The 14,228-nt window shown below is 43.5% G+C and overlaps 2 protein-coding genes across 2 annotated transcripts; both read left to right on the top strand.

Moving 5' to 3' along the window:
• Positions 1-630: 630 nt before the first annotated feature.
• LOC114545807 (uncharacterized) lies at positions 631-1,428 on the top strand. The gene has a single exon (XM_028564339.1). It carries the CDS (start codon positions 655-657, stop codon positions 1,354-1,356), a length of 702 nt encoding a protein of 233 aa, XP_028420140.1. The 5' UTR covers positions 631-654; the 3' UTR covers positions 1,357-1,428.
• A 4,858-nt stretch (positions 1,429-6,286) lies between these two features.
• grpel1 (GrpE-like 1, mitochondrial) lies at positions 6,287-12,707 on the top strand. Its single transcript, XM_028564121.1, has 4 exons — positions 6,287-6,471; positions 7,767-7,893; positions 9,794-9,875; positions 11,671-12,707. The coding sequence occupies exons 1-4, from the start codon at positions 6,404-6,406 to the stop codon at positions 12,015-12,017; spliced, it is 624 nt and encodes a 207-aa protein (XP_028419922.1). The 5' UTR covers positions 6,287-6,403; the 3' UTR covers positions 12,018-12,707.
• Positions 12,708-14,228: the final 1,521 nt, after the last annotated feature.

The following is a 14,228-nucleotide window of genomic DNA, read 5'->3' as shown; positions in this document are numbered from 1 at the left end:
CTATTCTACTACCAACAAGGGTAGCTGTATGTAAATGCACTGCACACACAGGGGCGCAAGATGCTGTCTCTAGGGGTAACAGTCGTGCTGATATAGCTGCCAAAGCAGCTGCACGCCTGCCCCTCACACTTGACACCTTAGCTCTCACTGCAGAGGATCACTTCTCCCTTCCAGAGTCTGTGATTGCTATGCAGACACATGCTACACCACAAGAAAGACAACAGTGGAAAGCAGTAGGGTGCACCTTTAACACTGGCATCTGGCTAGGGCCAGATTCTAAACCATGCCTCCCAAAACACGTTTTCCCACATTTTGCTAAGTTGACACATGGGTTAGACCATGTTTCCAAAGGGGGAATGGTGGTAGCTATCACGCAGACATGGTTTACAAAGGGGTTCACTACATTTGCAGAAAAAATTTTGTAAAGCTTGCATAATATGCGCACAACACAACATTGGCAGAGGAGTGAATGTAACACGACAGGCAGCACACAAACCACCAACATGACCATTTGAACATCTGATGATGGATTTTGTTGAGTTAACACCGTCAGAGGGGAAAAAACATTGCCTCGTTATGGTTGATATGTTCTCTAAATGGGTGGAGGTGTTTCCGGCCAAAAGACAGACAGCTTCAGTGGTGGCAAAAGCTTTAATGACTGAAATTATTCCCAGATGGGGAATACCTAGCCTTTTGTCTAGCGACAATGGAGCTCATTTTGTAAACTCAGCGATAACACAGATAAGCTTCTTTATCGGGATAAACATCAAGACCCACTGCGTTTACCATCCCCAGTCCGCAGGCTTAGTGGAACGCATTAACGGGACGTTAAAAGCAAAACTAGCTAAATGCTGTGCAGACACAGGCCTCCCTTGGACAAAGGCGCTTCCTTTGGTCCTAATGTATATGCGAATGCGTACACAATCTCGTTCCAATCTCAGTCCGTATGAGATTCTGTTTGCCAGGCCTCCTTATGTAAGGACAGAAATGCCAAAGGCGGCAATTCCCTCAACAGCTCTATGTGAACATGACATGTTGAAATACTGCACCCAACTTTCTTCTGCTCTTTCTGACATAAGAAAACAGGTTTCAGCAGGTCTGCCTAAACCAGCTGAGGGACCACTGCATAAGCTCCGGCCTGGGGACTTTGTGGTGATCAAAAGCTTCAGGAGGAAGAACTGGCAGTCCAGACGCTGGGAAGGACCCTTCCAGATCCTCCTGGTCACTCACACAGCAGTCAAGGTCGCAGAACGATCCACGTGGGTGCACGCAACACACTGCAAACAGGTTCCGGACCCAGGAGAGGTGCCAGGTTCGCTAACACCTGCAACAAGTGACGAGCAGGTTCCCTGCTGAGTCACCTACGAGGGAAATTGATTCAGAGACCAGCCTGACAGACGGCGTTCTGTGCTATCTCTGAAATCAATCGGGGAAAAACTGAGTTTTTCTCACTGATTTGCAACACACTGAAAGGAGGAGAGAAAGTGTGACCAACATACTGGTATTGTACCTTTGACACAGCACATTCCTGAACAACACTCATTCTGTTGAGCTCTGACAGCTCTGACACTCACAGAACAATCCTTGTTTTCCTTACACTGAGGAACTGTTGACATTCCTCTGTGACTCAGAGCAGTGTGCTCAGACACACACACACACACACACACACACACACACACACACACACACACACACACACACACACACACACACACACACACACACACACACACACACACACAGAGCAGTGTGCTCAGACACACACACACACACAGGAGCAGAGTGCTGTGATACGCACACACAATGGAGCAGCACAAGAAACTACTGAAATGGTACCCTCCGAGGAGATTCGGGGGGTCCAAATTTGTACTGGGTTTAGTCTTCATTACTGCATTTGTGATCTTTGCATTTATAATGTTAGGAAAATATGATAAACCGCTGACTGAAATAACCATTTTTTCCAACACGACTTCTCCCAATGACACAGACACACCCAGACACACTAGGAACACTAGTGAGGAGCATGGGAGGGGAAAGGGAGTGACGCGTTCCACAGTTTCTGCGTCTAGGAGTAGATGGCGTTCAGAGTACAACAGGTATCACAGAGCTAATGTTACTATCATGGTCAACACTACATCCACTCTTATGCTTCAGCCCTGTGACTATGTGTGGTGCGGGGAGAAAGGAGCATCAATAGGAGAGAGAGAGGTATATGTATAGTGATAATGGATTTAGGATACTACAGAGAAGGAGGACCCATATGTTCCTCATGGAAGCAGGCTGTTTGGGTTACAGGTGATGTAGGTTGGGGCTATGAAGTTCCTAACGACCACACGAACCTAACCAATAGATTGTCAATAAAGAAAGTCAACTATTCCTCAACAGGCATCTTGTTAACATTGACCAATGCTCAGTATTCCGACCAAGATTACTTTGTTATGTGTATTATGACCTTAGGGAGGCTTCCCTGCGGATCTTTCTACCTTGAAGTAATCTCACCTCACACATTTGACACAGAATCAACACATTTGACGCAGACTTTTGAAAGTTTATCTAACAGATGGGGATCTTCTGATGAGAATGATGCATTCTCCACTAATGCATGGCTTGGCCTAGTTAAGAAGTTCACACGTGATGTAGGGTATAATGACTCTTGTTATGTGTGCCCACTATTTCCCCACTCTCGGAAGCAGGCTACCCCAGTAAAACCACACACATTGAATCTCACAGAAGTTGTCTGTGCTCTGACAGCACTCAAGGATGTTAGAGAGGAGGGGGGTCAGTTCTATTCGGCTGCTATTCAACCTTCACCTTGTGGAGGTTTTGCGAATCGCACTGTGCGTGCTCCGAATGGTACTATCTTCACAACTAAAAATGGAAAAGCATCTGATAGTATAGGACAGTTTCACCATAGCCTTATGAAGAATTTGACGCATGCCTTATGCATTGAACGACCTCGTCGCATGGGTTCTCAGTATTTGGGGGTAACCACGGGTTGTCAGCAGACTGAAGAATTGTACGTGCGCAACAGGGAAATTAAACATTAGTGCATGCTTACACTCCACACCGGGGTATCTTAGTGCTTCAGTACTGATATCATCTTTGACTCACACCATGCGTTGGCCTGATGATTCTGGCGCAGGGTCTCTAGTGGATTATGTTTGGCTTTGTGGAGATCATTGGTATCAGATTTTGACTCCTCGATGGGCAGGAAGATGTAGTATGATATATTTGACACCTGCCATTACAGTTATGACTTCCCTTGTGCATACAACTCACCACTATCCCATGTATGTGCCCACATCTGATGTTTCTACTAGAGAAAAGAGAGAGGTTACCAGCCCAGGGACTAAATTTGCAGCAGGATTCTTTCCTTGGTATTCTTTCCTGGGGTTTTCAAGGGGGATGGAAAGCTTGGTTAGCTAGATTTGTTGCACCACTAATAACTTTGATGTTTGGTTTCCTGATCTGTGTATGCTGCATAATCCCACTTGTCAAGAAAATGATTTCCTCCATCTTCATGTTAAATATGATACAGTATCAGGCACTTCAGAACACTGAGTCCTCTGACTTGTTTCGTATGTCCAGGTATGATGATGAGGTCCTGGACACCGTTTCTGATAATGTGTAAGACTGATTAAAATTTTGTTTTAATGATTTTTACTTAGACGTGAAAGCTTGCTACTATTAAAAAAAAAAGGTTTTTTTTTTTGTACCTCTTTCAAAAACAGCATTTCAGCAATAGACAATTATATCCATAAGTTTGAATCTTTAAGAAGTAAAGTTTGAATTTTAAAATGATTAATGATTTAATAAGGTTTGAATCTTTAAAGGTAAAATTTATTTTTTGTGATTATTTTGTAATCAAAAGGGAGGACTGTGGTGGCAAATTTAATTTTAACCATTATTGATTAATGATTTTAACCATTTGTTTAATTCTAATGATATACCATTTGTTTAAAGATTGTTTTAAACCTCCACATAATCCTGTTCCTTCCTGTAGACTTAAAGGCATCAGTGAGAGAGCTGGCCTTGTAGACTGTGAGCAATAGCAGAAGTTATTTTCGCTAAAGAATTGCAGCTCCTCATCTGTTTATTTTTTGCAGATAGGGTGAAGAAGGCTATAACACTGTGTGAACCGTATCTGTTTTTGTCTCCTGAGATAAGCAGGTGTTTTGTCTAGTATAGGAGACACAGGAGCAGAATGGAAGGTTGAGAGATGATCTGACTGTCTATGGTATTTTTCTTAAGAAAGTGACCGTATGCTAAAGATACTTGGAGAGGGATGGCTTAAAGGAGTTTCTTCACTATATAATGTTTGAATATTTAGACTTTTAGTTAGAAATGCTCATTCAGTTGTACCTGTGAATCTGTATTCTCATATTTTGCAAAATATAATAAATGCTCAAAGACCAGATTTTGGTTTGATTCTCAAACAGTCTTTATTCGTATTCATTTTTATCATTGATATTTACTAAACTCTGCTGCTGCAAGAAATTTCCATCACAGGGTCTCTACTCAGGGCCATCCAATCTCTGTATGACCAAAGTGAGAGCTGTGTCCGGGTTCTCGGCAGTAAGTCGGACTCGTTTCAGGTGAGGGTTGGCCTCCGCCAGGGCTGCGCTTTGTCACCAATCCTGTTTGTAATATTTATGGACAGGATATCAAGGCGTAGTCGGGGTGGGGAGGGGTTGCAGTTTGGTGGGCTGGGGATCTCATCGCTGCTCTTTGCAGATGATGTGGTCCTGATGGCATCATCGGCCTGCGACCTTCAGCACTCACTGGATCGGTTCGCAACCGAGTGTGAAGCGGTTGGGATGAGGATCAGCACCTCTAAATCTGAGGCCATGGTTCTCAGCAGGAAACCGATGGAATGCTTTCTCCAGGTAGGGAATGAGTCCTTACCCCAAGTGAAGGAGTTCAAGTACCTTGGGGTGTTGTTCGCGAGTGATGGGACAATGGAGCGGGAGATTGGTCTTAGAATCGGCGCAGCGGGTGCGGTATTGCATTCAATCTATCGCACCGTTGTGACGAAAACAGAGCTGAGCCAGAAGGCAAAGCTCTCGATCTACCGGTCAGTTTTTGTTCCTACCCTCACCTATGGTCATGAAGGCTGGGTCATGACCGAAAGAACCAGATCCAGGGTACAAGCGGCCGAAATGGGTTTCCTCAGGAGGGTGGCTGGCGTCTCCCTTAGAGATAGGGTGAGAAGCTCAGTCATCCGTGAGGAGCTCGGAGTAGAGCCGCTGCTCCTTTGCGTCGAAAGGAGCCAGTTGAGGTGGTTCGGGCATCTGGTAAGGATGCCCCCTGGGCGCCTCCCTAGGGAGGTGTTCCAGGCACGTCCAGCTGGGAGGAGGCCTCGGGGAAGACCCAGGACTAGGTGGAGGGATTATATCTCCAACCTGGCCTGGGAACGCCTCGGGATCCCCCAGTCGGAGCTGGTTAATGTTGCTCGGGAAAGGGAAGTTTGGGGTCCCCTGCTGGAGCTGCTCCCCCCGCGACCCGACACCGGATAAGCGGACGAAGATGGATGGATGGATGGATGGATGGATAGTCATGCAAAGCAACATGATCAAAGTACATAAAACACACAGACTGACAGTGCACGTGTCCGAGTTGCCAGCTGAGCAGCGCCACCGGAAATAGAGATGCATGTTGCACAATGCTTGTACAAAAATGTGACAAAAATGTCGGAAAAAACAACAAATTTACAAAAAAGTGACACATGTCTGTGAAAGCCACAAAAAAGTCTGAATAAAAACAACAAAAATTTGGAAAAAAGCTACCAAAATGTTTACAAAAAAAGTGACATGCAGTAACAAAAGCATGTCAATAAACTCTCCATGTCTGACCCTCGGTGTGATTCTCTCTTTCCAGTGTGGCCTTCTGGGAAAATGAGTTTGACACCCCTGAAGTGAAGATTGACCTGAAGTAGGCTACACATTTGCTGCTGTGTCTAGTGCACACTATGCTTGATGTTCATTATTCATGTTAAATACTCCTTCCTAAAACACTTTCTTCCCCATTTTCCTTTGAATTTTGTAAGTGCTTCTGCCACACTTCCTTCGATATCTGTTTAGCTAGAATGCTAGAATGCTAGAATGTTGGTTTGGCATTCCAAATCAATGTAACACACACACACACACACACACACACACACACACACACACACACACAAAAAACTGTCCTTGGTCACGTGCAGCTTTCACCTTTAACGTCAACTCAACCAAACTACAAGTTGTCGTCAAACTCTTCTCTGAATCGGATTTGTCAAATGGAAGAGGTGGTCTTCTTACTGACTCCTGATTGGCTCAGACCGTCATCATTGTGCGTCCCTTCGTGCCTCAGCGCTCCTCCAATACATGTCCAGCGTGTGAGCGTGTGTTAACAGTCAGGGAAAAAAATGGCGAGCTGGTGTGTGCGAGCAGTGAGACAGAGCTACTCAATTTTATCTTCGCCAGCGCTGATAAGGTAACAGACTACAATGTCGACTTTGTTAACTGAGATGTGCCTGTTATACCGGGCTTGGTTTGGCAGGGAGCAGCGGGGCTACGGTACATAGTGATAGCCAGCTGTTAGCAACGTTAGCTTTGGTAACCGACCATGGTCCGTTGACCTTTAACGTTATGTGAAAGATACAGACTTGTGTGTTTAAATATATATATATATATATATATATATATATATATATATATATATATATATATATATATATATATATATATATATATATGTGTGTGTGTTGGAGATGAACTGGCCAAGCGTATTTATTGTGTGTGTGTGTGTCTAATTGTCAGCATGTAGCTAACGTTAACTTTAATTGCTAGCAGAAGGATGATGACATAACGTGACACATTCTAAATGATGAATTAGTAGTTTAATATGCTATGGTAACGTTCAAGGCTCTTGTGTGTGTGTGTGTGTGTGTGTGTGTGTGTGTGTGTGTGTGTGTGTGTGTGTGTGTGTGTGTGTGTGTGTTTTCTCGGATCTTTAGATCTTTTTTGAAGTTGGAAGTTGAAGTGCGTTTTATAATGGGTTGATGTCAGTTAGCGTGTTGTCTTCTCTTAACTGGAGAGACAACCAAACTCCATTCCTAAATGTAATAATTTAACGTTTCCTCTTGTCGTTAGCGAACGTGTACTCTGTTTGCTTGACGTGACATAGATGAATAACCTGTGGCTGGAATTCGGCGTCATATTATGACATACAATCAAAGTGGAATAGGCTATTCTACTACTTAAAAGGATTCCAACAATATTGCATCTCTTAGTCTGTGCTACGTATACGTTGGTATTTATCATCGACTGACATATAGGGTAGTTGCGTAACGTAGTTAGTATGTACTACTGGCAGTTGTACAACTGGCAGCAGTGGGAATTAAGCTGTCTGATACGTCAGTTAGCAGGCTTGGACCAGGAACCAAAATACCCTGACTTCTGGAGAACCAGAATAATATGTGCAGTACTTACAGATAGGTTCAAAATCTTCTATAACATCTCCTGTAGTTGTCTTTTTCCATCCTAAACATTAGTGTGCTACACATATGTCCAGTGTCTTGTATTTTTTTAATGGAAAAATATTTCCATCAATGATGAACAGTTATCTTCAATCATTTTTGTGATTGAATAATTAATTATGCCCATAGTGATGTCTTAATGTCTTGTTTTGTCAAACCAGCAGTCCAAACCTACAAGTGAACTAATTTACAAGCATGGAAAACACAAAAAAATCTCTCTCTCCTCTCTCTAACCCCACCTTCCACCCAGAGCTTCTCCACGCTTGTTATGCACGGCCACCCAGCAGAAGAATGGCCACGGGTCAGAGGAGGAGGCTGAGAAGCCGGAGCAGAGTGCAGCAGAGACCCAGCTGGAGGAACAGCTCAAAGACATGACAGTAAGTCAGACTAATGCCATGGAATCACTATGTCTGTAGTAACGTTATCCAGGCATATAGCTATGTACAGTGTTACCGTTCTCTTCCACGCTAGCTACCGCTGATGTTGGCTACTAGCCGATAGCGCCGTCAGTTTGGGAAAACACTAATGACGTTACATCAACGTTACAGGCTTTACATACATCCATACGTCCCTCTGTATGTATCATAAGATAATACCATGGATGTATTAATAGAAGACATGGTGAATTACAACCATTAGCTATATCCATTACTACAGCTACAGGACCTTGGGAGAACAGTCATGTGAGCATGTGCAGGGCGACGTGGGCGGGCGCAGTCCCGCGGGTCTGCTCCAGGTCTGCTCGCCTTCATCATGCCTAGTTTAATAACTGGATTTGGCTACTAGTGAATGTTAAAAACAAGGACGCTTTAAGTGTTCGGGCTGGTAAGTTGATGTACCCCCCAAAAAAATGATCCGCTGAAATATAGAAATTTCTTTCTCCTTGCAAGGTCTATGTGAGCCAGAGGGTGCAGTTCCACCATTGGCCACTTAGCCCATGGTGACTTTAAGACATGGTGCGTGTGTGTGTGGCAGGGAAAGAAAATGCAGCTGAACAATACCCTTTTTAAAATAGCGTTAAAAAAAACCTGCAATATGTGGCGTCCGGTGTCGATTGTGTGGCGCATCGCCACGAATTAGTCTGTGTGGGAAACAGTGGTGTCCGTGGTGGGATATTGCAATTTCTTTTTAAAGTTACATCAAGAAAGCAAATGCCAGGAAAGTGCACAGCAGAGTCAGACCCTGAACCGCTGCAGCCCTAATCCAGGTGCCACCACAATCCGAGTGGGCTCTACACCTTGACTGCAGCGAGGCCAATGCTGGGCCTGATGGGGTTCCAGGCCATGCAGTTAAGGCATCTGCCAACCACCTCGCTGCAGTCTTCACAAACATTTTTCACCACTCTACAACTAGCTACAGTCCCTCTTTGTCTGAACTGCCACCATCATCATCCCTGTACATGTGGCTGTGGCTCAGGTGGTAGAGCAGTCGTCTGGTGGTTCCATCCATGCCCCTGCAGTCCCATGTCCACGCATCCTGAAATGATATTAATATTCCGGCCAATACAGTAACCATAGCTTAAATTGAAGGTCCTATAATTAGGCCTGTAACAATTCCAAATTTTGCTGGACAATTAATTGTCTCAGAAGTAATTGCAATTTAACATGGCAACAAGTGACAGCTGCCACTAGCATAGCATTAGCTAAACGGTCCGACCAATAATCACTTATATAATTACATTTTGGCACAGCTAAACAACATCAACAATTGCCATCAACAGTCGTGCCCCTTAGGACCTTAGCAGAAGTTAGCAAACAAGAAAAATAAAAGCACAAATCCCGGGGAACTATGTTAGCACAATGCTAATGAATGGCAGCCATTTCCGCATAGACAATTAGTCAATTATTTAATAATTGTTACAGGCCTACCTATAATAATATCTTGTATAAAGTTGCTGCACGCAACAAATAGAATTCAGGGCAGTGTCAGAAAATATAAAATGGGCCAATATCCTAATCCTAAATCAAGCCATCTTTTTATTTTCATTCATTTAAATTCCATTTCCATCTCTAACACACACACTCACACAAACAACACAGTTGCATATAAATGCAGTGATATCAGAACATTCTGTTCCATTTATTTATTTTTTTATCAATACCACCGTTTACAAAAGATATGGTAACTAATTACATTTTTTTTAGATCCGTTTCCTTCCCTAAATAAAGTTGGAATACATTTTAAAAACCCAACACTGTGTATATGCCTAAGCTTCACTACATAATGTAGTTAGCTGTGTGTTGAGGCCGTGGCTAACCGTTTCTATCATGTTCCCAGGAAAAGTACAAGCGGGCCTTAGCCGACACGGAGAACCTCAGGACCAGGAGTCAGAAGATGATCGAAGATGCTAAACTATACGGTAAAGAGATGCCGGTTTTCCATATTTCAACAGTACGCTCCACCTAAACGGGGCTTTGCCATGGATACATCCTGTAGACCATAATCAGCGTTCTAGATAAATTCTACTATACTAGATGTCACAATAGGCCAACATTAGCCTTTTTTGATTACATTGTGTGTCTTTTATGAAGTGGTTGGCTGTTGGTTTTGTTTACTTAAAACCTGTATTTGCACTGTCAAATACTAAAATGTACTTGATTTCTATTTTTTGACAAGCTTATTAGACCTTTTTCTAATTACAGTAGTGTGCATACATGACTTATTTTTTTCATTACCTGTTATTAAATGTAAGCTTTAAAGAGCCCCTATTATACTTGGTTTCAGCATCATATTTGTACCCTTGTGGTCTACTAGAATAGGTTTACATGCTTTAATGTTCAAAAAACATACTATGTTTCTCATACTGCCCATTGCTGCAGTGCCTTCACCTGAAACGCTGTCTGAGCTCTTGGCCCGCCTTCCAGAAAAGCCCAGTCTGCTCTGATTGGTCAGCTGGCCCGTTGTGATTGGTCAGCTGGCCCACTCTGTTGTGATTGGTCAACCAAATTCAAACAAGCCACTGGGCGGGCTGTGCTTGCTCAGGCACCACCAATGGGGCAGCACACATGAAAAACTGGGATGGCTTTGTCAATCTGTGACATCACTAATGGAGGAATTTCAAACGGGAATGTGGGCAAGGCGTTTTTAGGCAATGGAGAAAGTGTTGTCTGTGAGAGAGAAAGGAGTACTATATAAACTATATAAGACACTAAAAGATGGGAAAAATTCCCAAAAAGCGTAATGGGGGGGCTCTTTAAAAGTGAGGCTATAATTTTCTACTTCTCTGATACTGAAGGTACTCTAAATGTACTGAATAATGTATTGCAAAAATCCTATATAAACATGTCAGGGTTGTTTGGCTACATACAAATTTAGTTTCTTTGCCCATTATTGAACTTTTTAATTTGTTTTTATTACACAATTTTAGTATATTAATGGTGGTAGTGTCTTCACTGCAAGGCTACATTTTAGCATGTCCCTACCTGTTCAGACACTCTTGGGTGGCGAACTTGGCAGTTGGCTTAAGGTCTTGGAGGTTGCCCCCCTGTGATGTTAGAGTTAAGTGACATTGTGTGTCATGTAGGTGACTAGACTGTGTATATACAGCGGCACTCATAAGTTTAGGAACCCATGCTTAAGTTGACTAAAAAGAGGAATAAAAAAATTATCTTTTGGAAATTGATCTTAATGCCTTAATTAAAAAAATGAGGAAAAATCCAACCTTTAAGGACACCAATTTTCTTTGTGAATGAATAATGTATCGTAAATTAATAAATAAATGTTCTTCCTTAAAATACAGGGGGGCATAAGTCAGTCCACCCCTATGTTAAATTCCCATAGAGGCAGGCAGATTTTTATTTTGAAAGGCCAGTTATTTCATGGATCCAGGATACTATGCATCCTGATAAAGTTCCCTTGGCCTTTAGAATTAAAATAAAATGTGGGGGGGCCACATCATCACATACCCTTCACCATACCTAGATTAACATGGTTTTATGTTGGTTAGCCAAATGCTGGTTTGATTTGCATTGAGAGATGATTTTATGGAAAGTACCCCATGCCAATCTCTAGGTATGGTGAAGGGCATGTGATGATGTGGGGGGGCGGGAGGGGGGTTATTTTAATTTCCAAAGGCCAAGGGAACTTGATCAGGATGCAGAATAATAATAATACTGCTACAAAGTCCGAGATTGAAAGCATGCTTCCATCCCCAGGGATCCAGGGCTTCTGTAAGGACCTGCTGGAGGTGGCCGACATCTTAGAGAAGGCCACGGAGAGCGTGCCCAAGGAGGAGGTGACGAGCCAGAACCCCCACCTAAAGAACCTGTACGACGGCCTGGTGATGACCGAGGTCCAGATCCAGAAGGTCTTCGCCAAGCACGGCCTGGTCAAGCTGAACCCCGACGGGCAGAGGTTTGACCCCTACGAGCACGAGGCCCTCTTCCACGCCCCCGTGGAGGGCAAGGAGCCCGGCACCGTTGCCGTTGTAACCAAAGTGGGCTACAAGCTTCACGGTCGAACCCTCAGGCCAGCATTGGTGGGCGTGGCCAAAGCCTCCTAGAAGTGCTGATGCGACTGTGACCAAGCGGGATCGGCTCCGTTGCCCTGAGTGCTGGACGAGCTCGGGTCCAGCACGCTGGTCCAGTCTCAAAAGAGACGGGAGCCCAAGTGAACCGAACTTTATATCTGGACGGTATCCACCCAGTTTTTAACCGACGCATTTACACACACACACTTTGTCTGGCTCACAACAGTCCTTCCAATAGAATTTCAGTTGTCAGTCAGTTAATCTTAACGAAAGAGAAATATGATGTTTCAGAAAAAGTTAAAACAAGTGACCATACACCCCCACTAATGTTTTGGGTAAGCTATGATGTAAAATCCATCCCCATAAAGCTGATTCTGAACTGCTGGGATCATTCCGGACTTTTACTAAAGCCCTAATAATGTTGAACTTGACTCCTGTCCTGTTTGTGAGTTGTGTATTCATTCTGTGAATATTGCTGGGAACCGTACTTGAGGAGTTAAAGAAAAATTGCGATGTTACTTTGTACGGTGTTCCTTCTGAGTAAAAAAACATCTTTTCCTTGTTTATTTTTGGATGCAATCAGGCTCCGGTAAGACCACGTCGGTATTTTTAAGGTTCTCACCCCTCGATTTGACTCAGTGGTGGCTGACGGTGATGTCACATCTTATCTGTAAACCATTAGCATAATTATGTCACGGCATCAGATTAAACTGATTAAAGCATCTTGGTTTAATGTTTTTCTTTAAATATGTGGTAGTGAGAGAGTGATGGTGATTATCTTCAGAGTGAGTAGCGACTCTAGAGTCCAACATGACGACATGATTTTGCGTAAACGTACACGCCCACTTTCCTAAAGCCAAATGGCGTGTTATCTGTAAGCATTTTGAGCTATCCACGTGTAGGTCTACGTTGCATACAGCGGATGTAAACATCCACGTGGCATGTTATCGCGAGAACGTGCCGTACTACCGCGAGAACGAGAATGCAACACTACCAGGACACAGCCGAGCCACGTGTAGTTACATTTTTCGAGAGGTGCACATCAGGCTACGCCGTAGGGTCGGTATCTCCACGTAGCCACGGCGTTGATTTAAAGGTCCAATGTGTAGGAATTTCTCCCATCTGGCGTTGAGAACGTATATCGCAATAAACTTTCTCGCGCCACGCAGTTCAAAGTAGGTATTACAGCTACGGTAGCCTTCAAGCTTCAAAAAGGGCCAGGAAGCGAGAGTTTATCATGTGACAGAGAAAACGTGAAAGGCAGAGCAGTATGTCCTGTATGTCTCACACACACACACACACACACACACACACACACACACGTCCTGTATGTCCCTTACCGGCTAACGTATTTCAAGATGGAGCATGAATATGGAGCATCTTCCCCAGTTCATGTGAATCCAAATGTAAAATTTCAATCCAAAAGGAATACTTGGAATTGATGGTGGTGGTAAATATTCATGAAAAAGGACAAGTTTGTGAACGGGCAACACAGATTTTGATAATGAACAACTAAACACATTAACCTTTAAGACAGAAGCATAAATCACGCTTCAGCGCAAAGGTTTTCCAACTGTAAGCTAGAAGGGAGAGATTAGACAAAGCTACTGTGTGAGGTGGAAGGGGCCGGGCCTGCAGGTGTTCGTGTTCTGGCTCCCTCGCCGGCACGGCCGACTGTAGCACCAGTGGATGAGGCACAGCTCATGGATCCCATTAAGGTACTTAGCCCTCGTGTTGTCTTTTTTTGCGACGTTTTTTACGCCTGTTTTTCACAGTTTTGTTTTTGCTTTTTCCAATGTTTTTTAAATTGTTACATTTTTCTTCTACACATTTTCAGCGCTTATTTCCACGTCCCATATTTTCTGACATTAAACAAAAATTGAAAACTGGTCAATTTGACCCAAAGTCAACACAAGCGACTCCGTCTCTGAGTCCTACGTCAGCCAAATCTGAACACCTTCATATAACACTCACATTTCAAGATTCAGTGCGACTTGCACTTCTTGAGAATATCATTCTCCGTTCATCACAGATAACACTGTCAAGTTAGACTGACATACCGTGTAACCAATCAGAGAGCCGGAATAAGCAGCAACGCTATGAAGGGCCGTAAGTTAATGTGTTTATAGGACTACGTGTACTGTAACGCTGTTGAGTTAAACTACTCGTTCTCGGTACAAAAAGCTCTATCGGCCAGCATTATTTTTATTTTTAAGATTTTTCTTTGGCCTTTATTGGACAGGA

Source organism: Perca flavescens, chromosome 19 (assembly GCF_004354835.1).
Source record: "Perca flavescens isolate YP-PL-M2 chromosome 19, PFLA_1.0, whole genome shotgun sequence".
Lineage (NCBI taxonomy): Eukaryota > Metazoa > Chordata > Actinopteri > Perciformes > Percidae > Perca > Perca flavescens.
This window is presented reverse-complemented; position numbering and strand designations above follow the sequence as displayed.